The 21,705-nt window shown below is 46.0% G+C and overlaps 1 protein-coding gene across 1 annotated transcript in view; it reads right to left on the reverse strand.

Annotated features, from left to right (window-relative positions):
• The window catches only part of LOC118357612 (MAGUK p55 subfamily member 2-like), a 110,096-nt gene that overhangs the window by 42,190 nt on the left and 46,201 nt on the right, over positions 1-21,705 (reverse strand). The window contains exon 3 of the mRNA XM_035734900.2: positions 5,300-5,400. Coding sequence (XP_035590793.1) covers positions 5,300-5,400 — 101 coding nt within the window. The remainder of the gene's footprint in view (positions 1-5,299; positions 5,401-21,705) is intronic.

A 21,705-nucleotide genomic window follows, 5' to 3' on the forward strand; every position in this document is an offset into this window, starting at 1 on the left:
ATTCCCCAGAATTGTTTATAAAACTCCACTGGGAGTCCATCGACCCCCGGTGCACGACAGGGGGACATCTGGGTTACTGCCTCTGCCAGTTCATGGGACAACAGGGGAATGTCCATTTCATCCTTCTGTGCCAGAGAGAGCTTAGGGAGTCCTGCGAATAAGACCTGAGCACACATAGGATCACACACTTATGCCCTATACAACTCAGTATAAAACTCCACAGTCCGCTCCCACATCTCCCCCACGAGAGGTCACCGGCCTATCAGACAGCCGTAGACAATGCATACCCTTGGCTTCACCGCTCTGTCTTTCCAAACCAAAGAAGAAGGAGCTGGGAGCATCCATCTCCTTGAACATGGAAAACCTGGCTCTTACAAGTGCTCCATTTGCTTTAACCTGGAAAAAAACTGCCCAGGTCCCGGCGTAACTCAGCTAAATTAGCCTGGAGGCCTACATTGCCTTTCCCCACCATCTCTACCTCCATCTCACTAATACAATGCTCTAGTTCCCCCAATACTCTCATAGCCTCTGAGGATGAGAGAGCTGTGTATTGTTGACAGAAAAGCCGAAATTGGACTTTCCCCACATCCCACCATTGACTCAGAGACTCATACTCCTCTCTTCGCTACCCCCACCTCTCCCAAAAGGTCTGGAAACCTAAGCAAAAAGTGGCACCTTTACATTGAACTTACAATAGGATGCCTGTCGGGGCCCTGGTGAAATAGACAGCCGAGCCATGGTTTTCCGAAAACCCCACCGGGAGAATGGTAGCGCCCAACAGGCTATTGCTCCGATTCCTAGACATGTAAAAACGATCAAGTCGGGCTGCACTCACCCTAGCCCCAAAAACCTTCACCCATGTCTACTGTCTTGTGTTGGGATGTTTAGTTCTCCAAACATCCACTAGGTCGAACTGATTAATGATGTCCCTTAACACTCCCACTGACACTGAATGAGGCTCTTCCCCATTTCTGCCTTTTGTCAAATCCATTGTACAGTTCCAGTCCCCTCCGACCACCAGCGTCTCCTCAGGCGCTAGCTGTGAGAGTTCCTGTCTAAGGCTCCCAAATAGAACCCCTCTTTCTCTCCCTGTGTTAGGCGCATACACATTTATAAAGACAAACCCCATGTTGTTAATTTCTGCTTTAACAACAAGCAGCCGACCCCGACACACCTCCATTGAGGAGCAAAGTTTTGCAGACAGACCCGGTGTTAAAGGACTGCTACCCCTGCACAAAGATCTGTCCCATGGCTCAACACACAGACAGCCCCGGTGCTAAAGGACTGCTACCCCTGCACAAAGATCTGTCCCATGGCTCAACACACAGACAGCCCCGGTGCTAAAGGACTGCTACCCCTGCACAAAGATCTGTCCCATGGCTCAACACACAGACAGCCCCGGTGCTAAAGGACTGCTACCCCTGCACAAAGATCTGTCCCATGGCTCAACACACAGACAGCCCCGGTGTTAAAGGACTGCTACCCCTGCACAAAGATCTGTCCCATGGCTCAACACACAGACAGCCCCGGTGTTAAAGGACTGCTACCCATGCACTAAGATGTGTCCCATGGCTCAACACACAGACAGCCCCGGTGCAAAAAGGACTGTCACCCCTGCACTAAGATTTGTCCCATGGCTTAACACACAGACAGCCCCGGTGCAAAAAGGACTGCCACCCAGGCACTAAGATTTGTCCCATGGATCAACACACTTGCCCCTTTCCATCAGAGCCCCCAATCGACTTCATTCAGCACATCACTATGTGTCTCCTGCAGAAACAACACATGTACTTTTTTTGGTTTTACATATTCACCCAACACACTCCTCTTTCCCGCATCTCTGGCACCATTTATAATGAGCGAGCCCACCCGAAGAGTCTCCATAAGAAGTGGGAGAAAAGCCAGCAAAGAAAGAAACCAATAGCAAACCTCAAAAAGCCCCAGTGTCAGAAAGACAATATACATCTAAACAGTGTCTGAAGGTAAACCACAATCTCTAGCCGGACTAGACCCAGCCTCTGCTACCCCACCATCTCTAGCCTGACTAGACCCAGCCTCCGCTACCCACCTTCTCTACCCTGACTAGACCCAGCCTCCGCTACCCACCTTCTCTAGCCTGACTAGACCCAGCCTCCGCTACCCACCATCTCTAGCCTGACTAGACCCAGCCTCCGCTACCCCACCATCTCTCGCCTGACTAGGCCCAGCCTCATCTACACCACCATCTATTGCATGACTAGGCCCAGCCTCATCTACACCACCATCCCTGGCATGACTAGGCCCAGCCTCATCTACATCACCATCCCTGGCATGACTAGGCCCAGCCTCATCTACATCACCATCCCTGGCATGACCTCTTCATCTCATTACCCCCTGCACGTTGACCTCGATTTCCCCCACTGGCGCTTGTACCCTTACCTTGTCTACGGCCTTTATGTGGGCACGCAAAGCTCTTATGCCTCAAATCCCCACACTCAAAACACCGTAGACTATCTGTGCTGGCATACCCTGGATAGAGCCCCTCCCCGTGCCTCACTTTAAAATGCACATTTAGCTGTTGCTCATTGTCATTCAGAAACAAACACTTGCCTCTGGAACGAAACAACTTGCTTAAAAACCGCTAGCAAACTTACCAAAACGACTCAGCTCTTTCCTGATTTTATCATCCGTAATAAACAGAGGCAAATTTGCAACTACCACTCTTGTCGAAGGGGTAGAGAAAGGTGAAACTGGCACCAACACATCCCTTACAAATATTCCACTAGCAATTAGCCTACCAGCCAAATTTGCTCTTTTGATGAACACAACTACAGCTTTGTTGATTCTAGAAGCAGAATGTATAAACTCAGCTCCTCCCTGTTCACCGACAGCAAGCAGAACCTTCTCCACCTTAACTCCATTCTCAGGAACACACCTGAATCCATGCCGTATAGACAGCGTCTCCTCCGCGCTAGGCTGAGAAGCCATCGCGCACCCCACACCTTCTGGACCCCAGGAAACTAAAACTCTGTCCTCTTCCACCCTAACTTTGAAAAAACTGTGGATGCCGCTAAAACAAATAGTGCATTAACCCTCCACCATAGAAAAAGAGAATTGAAAGAAAAGACCAAAAAAACTATCAAGAAAGTTAGTTAGGACAGAGCCCTCCACACCAAACACTAAACCACAAAAAAACTCCCAGCATGCACTGAGAGAGAGAGAGAGAGAGAGAGAGAGAGAGAGAGAGAGAGAGAGAGAGAGAGAGAGAGAGAGAGAGCAAAAATACAATTACTTAACACATTGCAAAGAAATTACAAAAATTTGGGTACACAGTGGCAGAATACCTGACCACTGAGACTGACCCAAAATGAAGGAAATCTTTGACTATGTACAGACTCCGTGAGCATAGCCTTGCTATTGAGAAAGGCCATGTGCACACTGCCCACAAAATGAGGTGGAAACTGAGCTGCACTTCCTAACCTCCTGCCAAATATATGACCATATTAGAGACACATATTTCCCTCAGATTACTCAGACCCACAAAGAATTCGAAAACACATCCAATTTTGATAAACTCCCATACCTATTGGGTGAAAAACCACAGTGTGCCATCACAGCAGCAAGATGTGTGACCTGTTGCCACAAGAAAAGGACAACCAGTGAAGAACAAACACCATTGTAAATACAACCTATATTTATGTTGATTTATTTATTTTGTACTTTAACATTAACACTGTATATAGACAGTGTTAAAGTACAAAATGTCTTTATTCTTTTGGAACTTTTGTGTTAGTGTAATGTCTACTGTTCATTTTTTACTGATTATTTCACTTTTGTTTATTATCTATTTCACTTGCTTTGTAAATGTAAACGTTTGTTTCCCATATGCCAATAAACTGTTCAATTGATATTGAGAGTGAAAGCGAGAGAGCGAGGGGCTCTGTTCTTTTCTTCAACTGGAGGTATTTGATGCAGTGCTCCCCAAAGAGCTCTCATCTTCTTATCTCTCCCCCCAAAAAAGTCTGTCTGAATGCTCTCTGTCTGGAGAGAGAGAAAGACCACACAGCACTAATGGGCCTGAGAGTCTGTTCTTTCTCTAAGCGCAAGGAAAAGAACACAGTATCCCCCAGGACATGGTATTGTAAAAGCTCAGAGCTTCTGTCAGTTCCTAAGGCATCAACTGCATTTGATTGGATGACGCAACAATTACGACTATGTTTTAATGTTAATAATTACAATGTTGATGTCAAGGTTGATTTGTTCATTTCAAAATGAAAACAAAAACCGTTTGCTTAAGATCATTTTCATGGTCGACTTTTCATTCTAGTAGCTCTTGTAAAAGTAAAATATTTTCAAACCGTACACGTTAACCCACTGTTCCCCGGGCACCGAAGACGTGGATGTCGATTATGGCACCCCCAACCCCCGCACCTCTCTGATTCAGAGGGGTTGGGTTAAATGCGGAAGACACATTTCAGTGGAATGCATTTAGTTGTACTGACTAGGTATCCACTTTTCCCTTTCCCTTCACTCGTGGGAATTTGCCTAAATAGGAATAAGGCAATTTTTGGAATAGGGCAAAATTGATTTAAAAAAAAAAAAATGTTTACAGAAGAAAAACATTTGCATAACCATGGTAGCAATTCAAAGGGAACTGTTTGGAGATTATGGAAAAATTGTTAGACTAAAGTTGAGGACACAACGGTTCACCTGACACAAGACTGCATGCAAACATTACACTGTTGATTTGATGTGCATTTTACATTCACTGTACATTTGTTGATAACAAAATCTGAAAATACTCTGGATACATTTAGTAAAATGATTTGATGGTAGTGTAACCGACGTTCCTCTAAACTGTGCACATGCACGGGCTCGCAGATCCCCCCCTGGAATGACGCACAGAAGAAATATCAGCCTGCGCAGAGAAGCGCGGGATTTAACTAGAAGAGTTTTCCCCGTTTCTAGAGTTTTCCCCCTGTTAACACTATCAACATTTCAACTTTTAGCCCAATTATAGATCATTTGTAGTCAGCAATGGGGAGAGTGATTGCTTCTTACAAGAGTACAAAATGTGTGCATTTTTCTAGACATCTTTGAAAAGAGAGTTTTTATCTTAAAGGGGAACTGTTGTATTTTGAGGCAGGCTTGAATAAGCTAAGTAGCCAATAGGCAGAGGGTAGCATCATTGTTCTGATTCTCTGTAATAATGGTATGGGAATAATGATGCATTTTATTTTGTGAAGTGGTTTCTTGCATTAAAAAACACCATAGACAAGTATGTATACTGTAGGTATTCTGTAGGTACATATATCCTTACCACGGGGCTCTCCATGATGCCCTTGAGGAAGATGAGGTCCAGGTCATTGGCGATGGTGGAGCTGGTGCTGTCACTCAGAGTGTCCAGAACCTGCTGCATGGCTGAAGACAAACACAGAGATGAGGACAGTTAGGACTCCAGGTCACTCACCGTTCCACTTTTCCCATGTGTGCAAAGCTGTCATCAAGGCAAAGGGTGGCTATTTGAAGAATCTCAAATATATATAATATATATAAAATATATTTGGATTTGTTTGACACTTTTTTGGTTACTACATGATACCATATGTGTTATTTCATAGTGTTGATGTCTTCACTATTATTCTACAATGTAGACAATAGTCAAAATAAAGAACAACCCTTTAATGAGTCGGTGTTTAAAACGTTTGTACACATTTACATTACATTTAAGTCATTTAGCAGACGCTCTTATCCAGAGCGACTTACAAATTGGTGCATTCACCTTATGACATCCAGTGGAACAGCCACTTTACAATAGTGCATCTAAATCTTTTAAGGGGGGATTACTTTATCCTATCCTAGGTATTCCTTAAAGAGGTGGGGTTTCAGGTGTCTCCGGAAGGTGGTGATTGACTCCGCTGTCCTGGCGTCGTGAGGGAGTGTGTTCCACCATTGGGGAGCCAGAGCAGCGAACAGTTTTGACTGGGCTGAGCGGGAACTGTACTTCCTCAGTGGTAGGGAGGCGAGCAGGCCAGAGGTGGATGAACGCAGTGCCCTTGTTTGGGTGTAGGGACTGATCAGAGCCTGGAGGTACTGAGGTGCCGTTCCCCTCACAGCTCCGTAGGCAAGCACCATGGTCTTGTAGCGGATGCGAGCTTCAACTGGAAGCCAGTGGAGAGAGCGGAGGAGCGGGGTGACGTGAGAGAACTTGGGAAGGTTGAACACCAGACGGGCTGCGGCGTTCTGGATGAGTTGTAGGGGTTTAATGGCACAGGCAGGGAGCCCAGCCAACAGCGAGTTGCAGTAATCCAGACGGGAGATGACAAGTGCCTGGATTAGGACCTGCGCCGCTTCCTGTGTGAGGCAGGGTCGTACTCTGCGGATGTTGTAGAGCATGAACCTACAGGAACGGGCTACCGCCTTGATGTTAGTTGAGAACGACAGGGTGTTGTCCAGGATCACGCCAAGGTTCTTAGCGCTCTGGGAGGAAGACACAATGGAGTTGTCAACCGTGATGGCGAGATCATGGAACGGGCAGTCCTTCCCCGGGAGGAAGAGCAGCTCCGTCTTGCCGAGGTTCAGCTTGAGGTGGTGATCCGTCATCCACACTGATATGTCTGCCAGACATGCAGAGATGCGATTCACCACCTGGTCATCAGAAGGAGGAAAGGAGAAGATTAATTGTGTGTCGTCTGCATAGCAATGATAGGAGAGACCATGTGAGGTTATGACAGAGCCAAGTGACTTGGTGTATAGCGAGAATAGGAGAGGGCCTAGAACAGAGCCCTGGGGGACACCAGTGGTGAGAGCGCGTGGTGAGGAGACAGATTCTCGCCACGCCACCTGGTAGGAGCGACCTGTCAGGTAGGACGCAATCCAAGCGTGGGCCGCGCCGGAGATGCCCAACTCGGAGAGGGTGGAGAGGAGGATCTGATGGTTCACAGTATCGAAGGCAGCCGATAGGTCTAGAAGGATGAGAGCAGAGGAGAGAGAGTTAGCTTTAGCGGTGCGGAGCGCCTCCGTGATACAGAGAAGAGCAGTCTCAGTTGAATGACTAGTCTTGAAACCTGACTGATTTGGATCAAGAAGGTCATTCTGAGAGAGATAGCGGGAGAGCTCGCCAAGGACGGCACGTTCAAGAGTTTTGGAGAGAAAAGAAAGAAGGGATACTGGTCTGTAGTTGTTGACATCGGAGGGATCGAGTGTAGGTTTTTTCAGAAGGGGTGCAACTCTCGCTCTTGAAGACGGAAGGGACGTAGCCAGCGGTCAGGGATGAGTTGATGAGCGAGGTGAGGTAAGGGAGAAGGTCTCCGGAAATGGTACACACACACACACACACACACACACACACACACACACACACACACACACACACACACACACACACACACACACACACACACACACACACACACACACACACACACACACACACACACACACCACACACACACACACACACACACACACACACACACACCACACACACACACACACACACACACACACACACACACCACACACACACACCACACACACACACACACACACACACACACACACACACACACACACACACACCACACACACACACACACACACACACACCACCCACACAAACACCACACACACACACACACACACACACACACACACACACACACACACACACACACACACACACACACACACACACACACACACACACACACACACACACACACACCGCTAACACACACACACACACACCACACACACACACACACACACACACACACACACACACACACACACACACACACACACACACACACCACACACACACACACACACACCCCACACACACACACACACACACACACACACACACACACACACACACACACACACACACACACACACACACACACACACCACACACACACACACACACACACATAGAGCAATTGCACCTCTGTCATTCACTTCCCTTTGAAGTCTCTTTCTGTCAGTGTTGACAGCCTCTCCCTTCCTCCTCAGTCTCTCTCTCTTCTATCTCTCCGATGTAGTCACAGTAGGGAGAGACGGGGGGGGGGCAGCGGGAGCTGTACTCAACAACTCCACTTGTTTTTACGAGGAAGGTTGGCAGTGCAGTTGGTCCACTGGTTTTACATAACAAAAGGGACACATTAAAGGAAAGTGGACTGACTAGTGGTGTGTATTCATAGGTGCCAAGGGAAGCCAAGCTTCCCCAAAAAATGTAACTAGATTTTTTTATTATGGAGAATAAAATAAAACCACAAGTCCATATCCATTCCATGACAAATTTAGGAAAGGGACAATTTTAGATCCTGGGACTAAACACCTCCCTCTGCAACTGGATCCTGGACTTCCTGACGGGCCGCCCCCCCCCAGGTGGTGAGGGTAGGTAGCAACACATCTGCCACACTGATCATCAACACAGGGGCCCCTCAGTGGTCAGTCCCCTCCTGTACTCCCTGTTCACTCATGACTGCAAGGCCAGGTACGACTTCAACACCATCATTCAGTTTGCAGACGACACAACAGTGGTAGGCCTGATCACCGACAACGACGAGACAGCCTATAGGGAGGAGGTCAGAGATCTGGCCGTGTGGTGCCAGGACAACAACCTCTCCCTCAACGTGATCAAGACAAAGGAGATGATTGCGGACTACAGGAAAAAGAGGACCGAGCACGCCCCAATTTTCATCGACGGAGCTGCAGTGGAGCAGTTTGAGAGCTTCAAGTTCCTTGGTGTCCATATCAACAACAAACTAGAATGGTCCAAACACACCAACACAGTTGTGAAAAAGGGCACGACAAAGCCTATTCCCCCTCAGGAGACTGAAAAGATTTGGCACGGGTCCTCAGATCCTCAAAAGGTTCTACAGCTGCACCATTGAGTTGCATCACTTCCTGTTATGGCAACTGCTCGGGCCTCCGACCGTAAGGCACTACAGAGGGTAGTGAGAACGGCCCAGTACATCACTGGGGCCAAGCTTTCTGCCATCCGGGGACTTCTATACCAGGCGGTGTCAGAGGAAGGCTCTAAAAATGGTCAAGGACTCCAGTCCCCCCAGTCATAGACTGTTCTCTCTACTACCGCATAGCAAGCGGTACCGGAGTGCAAAGTCTAGGACAAAAAGGCTTCTCAACAGTTTTTACCCCCAAGCCATAAGACTCATCTAATCAAATGGCTACCAGGACTATTTGCATTGTCCCTCTTTTTTATGCTGCTGCTACTATCTGTTTATCATACTGTATATGCATAGTCACTTTAACTCTACATTCATGTACATATTACCTCAACTAACCAGTGCCCCCGCACATTGACTCTGTACCGGTACCCCCTGTATATCGTCTCGCTATTGTTATTGTGCTGCTGTTATTTAATTACTTGTTACTTTTATTTCTTATTGTTATCCATTAAAAAAAATGTAACTGCATTGTTGATTAGGGGCTCGTAAGTAAGCATTTCACTGTAAGGTCTACTACACCTGTTTGAATTCGGCGCATGTGACTAATAACATTTGATTTGATTTGATAACCATTGGGGTTATGAAAAACATCTGACCCCGTATCAGTGGTTACTAGTAACTTCTACTAATTCCACCTCACTCCACAACACTAGCATCCGAAAGCAACGAGGGGCTAGAAGACATCAAATATAGAGAGGAGAGAAGCTGTGTACCTTCTCCGTTACATGAGGATCAGTGTGACACAAGGTCAACAGGGACAAGTAGTTCTGTACTCACATCACTATGGAGACACTTCACAGTAAGGCATTCATTGTACATCAGACACAGCCTTGACAAGGTCACATGGAAGTCACACACACTATGAATCACACACACACATTGTTATTATATATATTTTTTAACCTTTATTTAACTATGACGGCCTTTACAATGACAGCCTAGGAACAGTGGGTTATTAACTACCTTGTTCAGAACAACAGATTTTTTTACCTTGTCATCTCGGGGGTTCAATCTTGCAACCTTTCAGCTACTAGTCCAACGCTCTAACCACTAGGCTGCCTGCCGCCCCAATTGACGGATCTGTTACCGCATAATCAGAACGATACTGTTCATCTTCAAGCGAATACTGATTCATGGTCTGTTGCGTAACCTATCATTTTTTAACAGATGTCATTAGAGACCTCTCCTCAATAATAGAGACATTAGTGTAGTAATACACTATCAAATCAAATAATCACATTTTATTTATTTGTCACATACACGTGGTTAGCAGATGTTAATGCGAGTGTAGCGAAATGCTTGTAATACACTAATGTGTCGGAGGAAAGACCGTACACCTGGCTACCGTGTCAGCATGCACTGTGCCCGGCACGCCACAGGAGTCGCTAGTGCGCGATGGGACAAGTCTGAGCCTGGACTCAGGCGACAGAGCCTAGACTGGAACCCAGAATCTCTAGTGGCACAGCTAGCACTACAGTGCAGTGCCTTAGACCACTGCGCCACTCGGGAGGTCCTACGGTAGTAATACTGACCCTTGACAGGTTCTGCAGCTTCAACACTTCCACCCCCAGCTGTCAGCAGCAAAACAGGAGGATTAAAGATGCAGCCCTTGTCTTGATTTGGCTTTCACAAGACAGGAAGGAAGACAGGAAGAGAGGAAGGAAGGCCATAATTAAAAAACCCAGTCTCCATCTGCTTCCCTAAACAAAGAATTATGTGTGCAGTGGTGAAGGCTCGTTATCCCTCCCCTCTTCCCACCTAAACCCCTACTGTCATCAGGAGATCTGGAGCGGAGGTTGCCAGATTGGAGAACCGATCAAACTACCGACCCGGCTTTTACAGGCCCTGTATAATTCTCTTTAATAACCAACACTCACCACAGTGTGCCCACTCTACACTTTTACAATAAATGTTGGTTCTACTACTTTGCTTCGGCTTCACACAGGGTTTGTTTACACTTTAGTTTACTGGGCCCTCCCTTGCTTCTCTCATATTATCGCGCTCTCTCCCTCTGGCCTTTTCAGTGTCGCTATCTCTCCCCCTCTCTCTCTCTCCTCACATTTCGTCCTGTTCCTATTCCCGTCAGTTCCTACAATTCTGACAACATCATGTAAACGTTACATAGTCGGCTCTTTAAGCGGATTGAATAAGATAATACGGAGAGCTAGCTAACAGACAGGGGAAATAAGTAGCCGAGCCATGCTTTTCGATGAGGTTTTCTGATGTTTTGGAATAGGTTTGATGTCTGGACAAATTACGAGTGAAATGTGAAGCGAAAAGAGAATAAGGGCCCTATTGTATTATTCAGAAGGATTATTAAAAATCCAACTTGGCCTTCTTCTTGAGTCTCGCTGCGTGTCAGTTGCCAGATCGGGTTGCCTCGCTCACTATTCCTGACACACTACAACAAAACGTGTAAGAATAAATAGTTTCAAGTTTTATTAGTCGCTTACTTGCAGGTTCTTTCTCGATAATGCGGCAACAATAATAAATCACAAAAGATAAGAATATGAACATAAAGTAAATCGCTCAGTAGAATAGAATAAACATTTGAGCACAAGTATAATACAGGGAGGCACAATTTATAGTCCAATATTTACCCTGTTTTGGGAAGGGGGGATTGAGAGGCAAGTGTTTAAAATTGTGCAGTATTTAGCAAACATACTGTAATAAGAGTCTGATAGCAGCAGTTGTGATGCGTTTGTAGCATGAACGTGTGTGTGTGTGTGTGCGTGGTGTGTATGCACGTCTGTGCGGGCAGTCAGTTCAGTTCTGATGGCTTGTAGATAGAAACTGTCCCTGAGCCTGTTGGTATCAGACCTCATGCTCCGATACAGTCTGATGTCTTGTAGATAGAAACTGTCCCTGAGCAACCTTAATGATGGAGTTGGAAAAGTGTTCTGCCACGCAGTCGTAGATGAGCAGGAAATACAGGAGGGGACTAAGCATGCACCCCTGATGAGCCCCCTTGTTGAGAGGCAGCGTGGTGGATGTTTCGTTGCCTACTCTCACCCCCTGGAGACGACCCATCAGGAAGTCGGAGAGGGTTGCAGAGGGAGCTGGGAGGGAGCTGTTCAGTCCCTGGGTCCTGAGCTTAGTGATGAGCTTGGAGGGCTGGACGCTGAGCTATAGTCAAAGAACGAGTCAGCCTATAGGGAGCAAGTAAGTGGTGTCATGACAACAACCTCCTTCTCGACGTCAGCAAAACAAAGGAGTTGATTGTTGACCTAAGGAAACAGAGGAGGGAACATGCCCCGATCCACATCAACGGGACTGCGGTAGAGAGAGTATGCAGTTTTAAGTTCCTCAGCATCCACATCACCGAGGACTTGTCATGGACCAACAACAAAAACAACTCTTGTCAAGAGGGAGCAACAGCGTCTCTACTTTCTATGGCGGCTGAAGAAATTCGTCATGCCACCCCCGGTCCTCTCCAAATACTACTGCTGCACCATTGAGAGCATCCTGACCGGTTGCATCACGGCCTGGTACGGGAATGGCTGCTTCCATGACGGCAAGGCGAAGAAGGTGAAGATGGCCCAGTACATCACTGGGACAGTGCTCCCACCCATCCAGGACATCTACATGAAAGAGTGCCTGAGGAAGGCATGCAGCATCATCAAGGACCCCACACACCCCAGCCACGAGCTGTTCACTCCCTTACCGTTGGGCAGACTGGTTCGGACCATGAGGTCTGATACCAACAGGCTCAGGGACAGTTTCTATCTACAAGAGATCAGACTGTATCAGAGCATGAGGTCTGATACCAACAGGCTCAGGGACAGTTTCTATCTACAAGACATCAGACTGTATCAGAGCATGAGGTCTGATACCAACAGGCTCAGAGACAGTTTCTATCTACAAGCCATCAGACTGTATCAGAGCATGAGGTCTCATACCAACAGGCTCAGGGACAGTTTCTATCTACAAGCCATCAGACTGTATCGGAGCATGAGGTCTGATACCAACAGGCTCAGAGACAGTTTCTATCTACAAGCCATCAGACGGTATCAGAGCATGAGGTCTGACACCAACAGGCTCAGAGACAGTTTCTATCTACAAGCCATCAGACTGTATCAGAGCATGAGGTCTGATACCAACAGGCTCAGAGACCGTTTCTATCTACAAGACATCAGACTGTATCAGAGCATGAGGTCTGATACCAACAGGCTCAGGGACAGTTTCTATCTACAAGACATCAGACTGTATCAGAGCATGAGGTCTGATACCAACAGGCTCAGGGACAGTTTCTATCTACAAGCCATCAGACTGTATCAGAGCATGAGGTCTGATACCAACAGGCTCAGAGACTGTTTCTATCTACAAGCCATCAGACTGCTGAACACTGAAACTGAACTGACCACCTGTTCTGATTCTCCACACCTTAGCACACATGTACTCACTCATGTACACACCCACACAGACATACACAGACACATATTCAGTGGGTGTACAAAACATTAGGAACACCTTCCTAATATTGAGTTGCACCACCTTTTTGCCCTCAGAACAGCCTCAATTCGTCGGGGCATGGACTCTACAAGGTGTCGAAAGAATTCCAAAGAGATGCTGGCCCACGTTGACTCCAATGCTTCCCACAGTTGTGTCAAGTTGGCTGGATGTCCTTTGGGTGGTGGACCATTCTAGATGCACACGGTAAACTGTTGAGTGTGAGTAATCCAGCAGCGTTGCAGTTCTTGACACACTCAAACCACTTATATCTTTTGAAAGTGTGGAACTGTGGGAAGCATTGGAGTCAACATGGGCCAGCATCCCTGTGGGAACACGTTTGACACGTTGTAGAGTCTATACCTCAATTAATTGTGGCTGTTCTGAGGGCAAAGGGTGCAATTCAATATTATGAAGGTGTTCCTAATGTTTTGTACACTCAGTGTATTACTCTACCAAGGACAGGCTCTACTAGTAGCTAAAAGGAATAGGTCAAGTAAATCAAGTCACTCTACCAATAAAAGCAGGAAGTTGTCAAAAAAAGATATTCTCACGCTTGACTTAATCCCGGTTTAACAGGGAAACAAAGTGAACATTGGGTCTGCTAAAGCAGTCAGTGGGATTACCACATTCCACCCGCTTCAATAACAATAACAGCCTAAAATGGCCGACAGACGGAGACTTGGCCGCTAGCCAATCACAAAAGGTACAACTACGGCAAATAATGCTCCCTCCTTGTCCATTTCTGCCCAAAACAACAGCATGAGGCCACAGGTGACCAGCCTGTGACTGTTAAGCTTCAGTTGATCTCACGGGGAAGCTGCTAAGGTCCCAATATGTACATCAATGGCATAACGAAAACCATACAGTGAGTTTACTGGGTTGTAATAACCTCTGTTTGCTTAAGAGAAACAGGTAGACATATTTAAACTAGAAAGTACCTAGAAATATAATAGGTAGAGGGGACTGCCTTGAGTCACCCAGCATTCGTGCATTATCATACTACGTGGTCACCTCAACAACAACGAAACGCTGCACTGTTCTGTGTGACTGAAACGTTCAGAGTTGTTGTTGTTTGTGGTTCTGGTATGGGAACACAGTGGGGAACATTAACCTCATAGTATTAGCAGAGGTTGCTATGGAGCTCTGTGGCTCAAGTGAGCGAGACAGGGATAGGGGCAGAGGTTGCTATGGAGCTCTGTGGCTCAAGTGAGCGAGACAGGGATAGGGGCAGAGGTTGCTATGGAGCTCTGTGGCTCAAGTGAGTGAGCCAGGGGCAGTGGGTGTTTTTGTTGTGTAGTGACTCCACATAGGGAATATACTAATATACTAATATATATAATAATAATAATAAATAATATACTATTCTAAGATCTGTCTGTTGTTGTCATGCCATACATATGTCAGAAGCGTTGCCTAAAGTACATTCAGATCTCCAATATGGAGCACCTGACAACAACAGGATGTACTGTGGATATAGTTTTTTTTTTTAGAGGATTGAAGGATGTAGGAAATACAGACTAATAATGTCTAAAGACGAAGCTATGGCTTAAACATTTGAGTTTGCTGAAGAACTAAACAGTAATTCACACTGGCATGTCTTGAGGGTTTTAACAGGTAGTGTTTCTGTAGGCGATTTGGGTAGTTTCCCCTGAAATCCTCTTCGACTTTGCTCCCTCTGAGTAAATCCATGAGCTGTTTGATATGACTGTAAGGAATTGCTGTTAAATGGCTTTTTAGAAGTAAGTGCACCGCCATGGAGCGATTTATAAATCAAATACATTTCAAATTAACAATTACTGACACCCTAAATTGCCTAAATGATCTATCGGCAGTAAGACTTTAACAACATTAGATTTGACTGAGAAATGATGAAACAGTTAGAGGCAGTAGACATAAAATAAAAATATTCCCTGCTTTCCACGGAGTTGTGTAATTAAACTAAGGCCTCCAGTAAAGATGATGACTGCCAGTAGACAATATTCAGTAACTGTTTTGGAGTGGAGCTTATTCCTGAGTGGTATGTCCCTGATTAGGAATTTTTGATGGAACATGCACTTTTAATCACTAGCTTTCATTATTGTATGTGCTGTGATTCTGAACTTGGAACACTTGAAGAAAAACCTTAAATTCCCACTTTCAACCAACATCTAGACTACATCAAATATAATTCAAAATGCCATGCAGCACAAGAGGTATTGTAATTATCAATTGAGCCAGCCAAGTGTGCAAATGGAGTTCTAGTTTGTGAACAGAGTCTCGAGAGTTGAAGTCAACATTCACCCAGTGACACAGTAACTTCACTGTGTCAACATATTTGGGCTGATGTTTGTGTGCAGTACATGTGCATGCAGTGTGTGTGTATCTGTGCGCATTTGTGTGCAATGCATGTAGACAATATACAGTATGTGTGTTGCATATTCTGACAGTTAAGATATTTCCAACCCCCCCCCCCCTTCCCTGGAGAACACAACAAGCCCTCTGAAGGGCCTACAGTATAGCAGCCATTGACACCACAACATCTCCATGGTGATGGTCGTTGTCCCAGTCTACGTGCCTCGGGGCTCAGACCTCATTATCAAGCTGAAGGTCACCAGCCCAGACAACAACCAGTGATATTTAGCTCCCATTATATTTAATCCGAGCATGTCCAGGATAAAACAACAGGGTTGAAAAACAGGCTTATCATATGATGGCTGTCGGGGAAGAAACAATGAAAAAGGTGTGACACACTTTGTTCATTTCTATAATGACACTTGTAATATATAATCACATGTCAATAGCAATATGACCTGGCATTACATGACGTGACAGAGATGAAGACGTCACCATTGTCACCAAACCATCATTGGGTCATTGAAAATGGCTACATAACACCCAGGTATTATTATCATCGTTAACAAACCACACAATCAGATCAGGATGTAAGACTGTCACCGTCAGTCCAATACACTCATCAGTCACCCTTCTATGGCACCGCACTTCTATTCCTGACAGCCTTAATCATGCATGAAAACTCCCCTTACTCATCGGCAATGGTGCTGAAGGCCTGCGTCCCAAATGGCACCCTAATCCCTTTATAGTACACAACGTATGGCCAGAGCCGTATGGTTATATAGGGCACTATATAGGGAATAGGGTGCCATTTGGGACGTACACAATGATGTCTTTCCTGGGCCATTACCGATTGTGCATATCATTGAGTGTTTCAATGTGACAGGTCCTGCTACAGAGAGGGCAGAGAGAGAGGGATGTTGTTTGAAGGTTGTGTCTCTGTCTCCGAAACTCCCAAACGTGACCGCTCTGAGAAGTGCACTGTTGCATATGAATCCCCGCATAGCAGCTCCCACAGAATACACAATGCCCTGGGTAGGAGGGAGGTCCTGTGACAGTGTTGCGTTAGGAGGTAGGTGAAGGAGTCAGGCGCAAGAGAGCAGAGATGTCTGAGATGCGTACTTTTAATAGACAAGTCCACCAAATACAGGTATGGCACAATCCAAAAGTCAAACGCCCTCGACAACAGACACACCCCGTTACTCACGCAAGGAGGAACAAACAAGCTCCTCAATAACACTCGAATTAAATGCGTGAAACAAAAAAAAATTGTGCACAACCTCACTGAGGTACGTCACAAAATAAAACAATACCGCACAAACCTGGGCAGGCAACAGGGTAAATGTATACACACAGAAATGAAGGCAAATGAAACCAGGTGTGAAAGAACCAAAGACAAAACAAACGGAAAAGGAAAAAAGGATCGGTGATGTCTAGTAGGCCGGCGACGCCGAGCGCCGCCCCAACAGGGAGAGGAACCACCTTCGGTGGAGGTCCTCAATGAAGGACTAATGTGAATGTACTGACAGACTGTGTAGTTCACAGGACTGTGTTGTCTGTCACGTCAACTTGTATTGGAAGATGCTGTACATCTCCATCTCACTGTGTTATGCAGCAGTATGCACCACGTGCATTATCTTACTCATTCACCTCTCTCTTGCTGTTTATATAATGTATATAAGGACATACACTGAACACAAACATAAAAGCAACATGCAACATTTCATTTCAAAGAGTCTACTGATTTACAGTTCATATATTGGCTCATCACACTCTAGTGACACCTTGTGGCGGGCCGGGCGCCCGCAAGCTGATTCTGATCGTTAGTTGTTAGCCGGGTTAATCGAGCAGTGTGTTAAAAAGCAGCTCGGCTAGGCGGATCATGTTTCGGGGGGACGCATGACTCAACCCTCGCCTCTTCCGAGCATGTTGGGGAGTTGCTGCGATGAGAAAAGATTGACCAGAAAGCTAGTCAGTATCTTGTGACCACCGTTTGCCTCATCCAGTGCGACACATCTTCGCATAGAGTTGACCAGGCTGTTGATTTGTGACATGTGGAATGTTGTCCCACTCCTCTTCAATGGCTGTGCAAAGCTGCTGGATATTGGCGGGAACTGGAACACGCTGTCGGACACGTAGATCCAGAGGATTCCAAACATGCTCAGTAGGTGACATGTCTGGTCTGCAGGCCATGGCAGGACTGGGCTTCCAGGAATTGTGTAAAGGTCCTTGCGACATGGGGCTTTGCATTATCTTTCTGTAACATGAGGTGATGGCGGCGGATGAATGGCACGGCAATGGGCCTCTGGATCTCATCACGGTACCTCAGTGCATTCAAATTGCCATCGATAAAATACAATTGTGTGTGTTCGTTGTCTGTAGCTTGTGCCTGCCCATACCATAACCCCACCGCCACCAGGGGACACTCTGTTCCCAATGTTGACATCAGCAAAGCGCTCACCCACACTGCCCAATCTGGCCGGTACAGTGGAGGTCCTGGGCGTGGTTATAGGTGAGGTGGCTGGTCTCAGGCAACTGGGATTCATCTATGAAGGAGAGCACACTTAGGTGGCTGGTCCAGCATGCCAGTAGTCATTTAAGGTGGCATTTGGTCCATCCTGATGTGGAGGTGCTGGGCGGCTATGACACCGGTTGTGAGGTGGTCAAGACCCTGGTGAAGGAGGAGGTGCTGGGCGACAAGCACACAGATGAGCTTCCCTGACAGTTTGTGCAGAAATGATTTAGTTGTGCAAACCCACAGCTTCATCAGCTGTCCAGGTGGCTGGTCTCAGACAATCCTGCAGATGAAGGATGTGGAGGTCCTGGGCTGGCGTGGTTATAGGTGGTCTGCGGTTGTGAGGTGGCTGGTCTCAGACAATCCTGCAGGGGAAGAAGGATGTGGAGGTCCTGGGCTGGCATGGTTATAGGTGGTCTGCGGTTGTGAGGTGGCTGGTCTCAGGCAATCCTGCAGGGAAGAAGGATGTGGAGGTCCTGGGCTGGCGTGGTTATATGTGGTCTGCGGTTGTGAGGTGGCTGGTCTCAGACAATCCTGCAGATGAAGGATGTGGAGGTCCTGGGCTGGCGTGGTTATAGGTGGTCTGCGGTTGTGAGGTGGCTGGTCTCAGACAATCCTGCAGATGAAGGATGTGGAGGTCCTGGGCTGGCGTGGTTAGAGGTGGTCTGCGGTTGTGAGGTGGCTGGTCTCAGGCAATCCTGCAGGGGAAGAAGGATGTGGAGGTCCTGGGCTGGCATGGTTATATGTGGTCTGCGGTTGTGAGGTGGCTGGTCTCAGACAATCCTGCAGATGAAGGATGTGGGGGTCCTGGGCTGGCGTGGTTATAGGTGGCCTGCAATTTGAGGTGGCTGGTCTCAGACAATCCTGCAGATGAAGGATGTGGAGGTCCTGGGCTGGCGTGGTTATAGGTGGTCTGCGGTTGTGAGGCCGGTTGGACATACAGCCAAATTCAAAAAAAAAAATAAGTTGCAGGATGCTTATAGTCGAGGAGAAATGCTCACTAAAAGGGATGTAAACAAGTTTGTGCGTAACATTTTAGATAAATAAGCTTTTTGTGTGTATGGAACATTTCTGGGATCTTTTATTTCGGTTCATGAAACATGGGACCAACACTTAACATGTTGAGTTTATATTTATGTTCAGTGTATTATGATAGTCAATGCAACATAATGTATAACAAAGGCACATGATTCTGGTACGTCCTGTGAAAGCTTCATGGTCCATTTGGACCCCTATCCATTTGTACAGCGATACATTTCCTTAGTGGCTGTGATTTCAGTGACTGAACATATTTCTTAATTTCTTAATTTTGTTATTTTTCTGGATTATGTGTGTAATGTTTTATTTTTTATTGCTATATTATACTGCACTGTTGGAGCTAGAAACACAAGCATTTCGCTGCACCTGCGATTACATCTGCAAATGTGTGAAAGCTGCCAATAAACTGTTATTCAATTTCTATGACCAACAACAATCAATGCAAACAGCATGAACACGCATGCAGTAGAGTATGCAATATAGGGCTGGGAATTACCAGAGACCTCGTGGTACGATTTTATCACAATACTTAGGTGACAATACAATATGTATTGCCATTCTCACAATTCTATATGTATTGCGATTCGATACTGTGCTTTTATTACCATATATCTGCTGCAGAGAAACAAGAAAGCCATGAGAAAACAAGTTTTTAACAGTCATGGAAATAAAAGTTCTTAAAAGCAATTAGTTGCCTATTTTAAAAGAATATGGCGAACAAGCTATGCAGGTACAGCCAACTAGTGCAAATATAACATTACGATATTGTCAAAACGATACAATATATCTTCAAAAAGAATATCCCGATATGTAACTATCATTTTTTCCACAATCACTAATGCAATACATAAATACTTAACACCATCAATTATGGATATAATGTAGACGAGCACTTCCCCCACACACTCATTCAACTTTGTCAGGCACAGCGATTTACTGTTAAAGGGCAGCCATATTTGTCATAAAGGGTAGAATGTTTTATTATCACAGAAATACAATCTAATAGAGTGATTCTATTTCTATGGCCATTTGAGGGCTTTTGTTAAAAGTACTACATGTTTTCTCTCTGTGGACTCTCACTTTCCCCTAGTCATAATGGACATTGGATCAATACATAGTTTAGCTAGTATGTAATAATTACACTTTATCAATGGTCAAATCAAGGACAATAATGCCATACAACAATAGAAGTATTCCCACATGCTTGAGATTCTGCTGTTTGTTATTTCTGACATCGGGTGAAGACAGACTCCCACCTCACAGCAATGAGTCTCACACATCCACACCCTATTGGGATCTCATCTGTCTGTACCTAGTGTATCTATAGGTAGGTAATCATTCTCACTCACACTTCACTTCTAGACCAATACATAAAACAACATCCAAGAAGTAAGTGGAGCACATCCATAGATGAGCCATAGAATCCAAACCCTCATCCCTTCACCGTAGATGAACCACAGAGTCACAACCTTTATCCTATCACCATATAGTCCAAACCCTCATCCATTTACTATGACCCCCATCACCATTAGCATCACCTCAGCCCTCTGTCCTTACCTTCCCCACTGAGTTCTAGGCCCTCCAGGGACATGACAAAGTCCTCCACCTCCTCCTCCTCCTCCAGGGACAGTCTTCCAAACAGGCTGCCAGCCATGTAGACCACCCACCGACGACTCATACACTCACAACTGAGAAGCTCCTCCCCTCCTCTTTATCCTTCCCTTCCACAGAGCGCCTCTATCTCTCTTCTCTCTCTCTCTCTCTTCTCCTCCCAATAGCTGCCAAGGCTGATTGAGCCTCTCCCTCTGAATGGAAGCCTCTCAGAGGAGAGAAGGAGGGGGAGATAGAGAGAGTGTGGGGGGGGTAGAGCGATGCTTCTCTAGAGAGACAACATGAGAGAGGTGTGATGCTTGGAAATGGGGAAACAAGACACAATAATCTTCTACTACCGGCCACTAATCAGTATGTGTGTGTGTTGGGAAAGAGAGCAGGGGGGCTGAGAGAGGGATCTTCTGATTGGAATTTATACCTAGAACTTCCTTCCTGTTTAGTGACATCACCACAGTTCACCACCCATTGGATGTGTCCTAATTAGAGGTATTCACAGGCCCACCCAAGACCCTACCTGGGACTCAAGTCATCCGGGTCCAAAAATATTTTCTTTTTTGTCAGGGTCGGGTCCTGTTTGTTTGTCATCTGTCCTCGGGTCTATGCAACTACAGCTAATATACCAAGAACGGACCCAACCACGGCTCTGCCTAGCCTATAACATACACTGAACCAAAATATAAACGCAACATTTAAAGTGTTTCATGAGCTGAAAAAAAAGATCCCAGAAATGTTCCATACGCACAAATAGATTATTCTCAAAAACAAATTGCACACATTTGAATACATCCCTGCCAGTGAGCA

The sequence above is a fragment of the Oncorhynchus keta genome, chromosome 24, assembly GCF_023373465.1.
Source record: "Oncorhynchus keta strain PuntledgeMale-10-30-2019 chromosome 24, Oket_V2, whole genome shotgun sequence".
Lineage (NCBI taxonomy): Eukaryota > Metazoa > Chordata > Actinopteri > Salmoniformes > Salmonidae > Oncorhynchus > Oncorhynchus keta.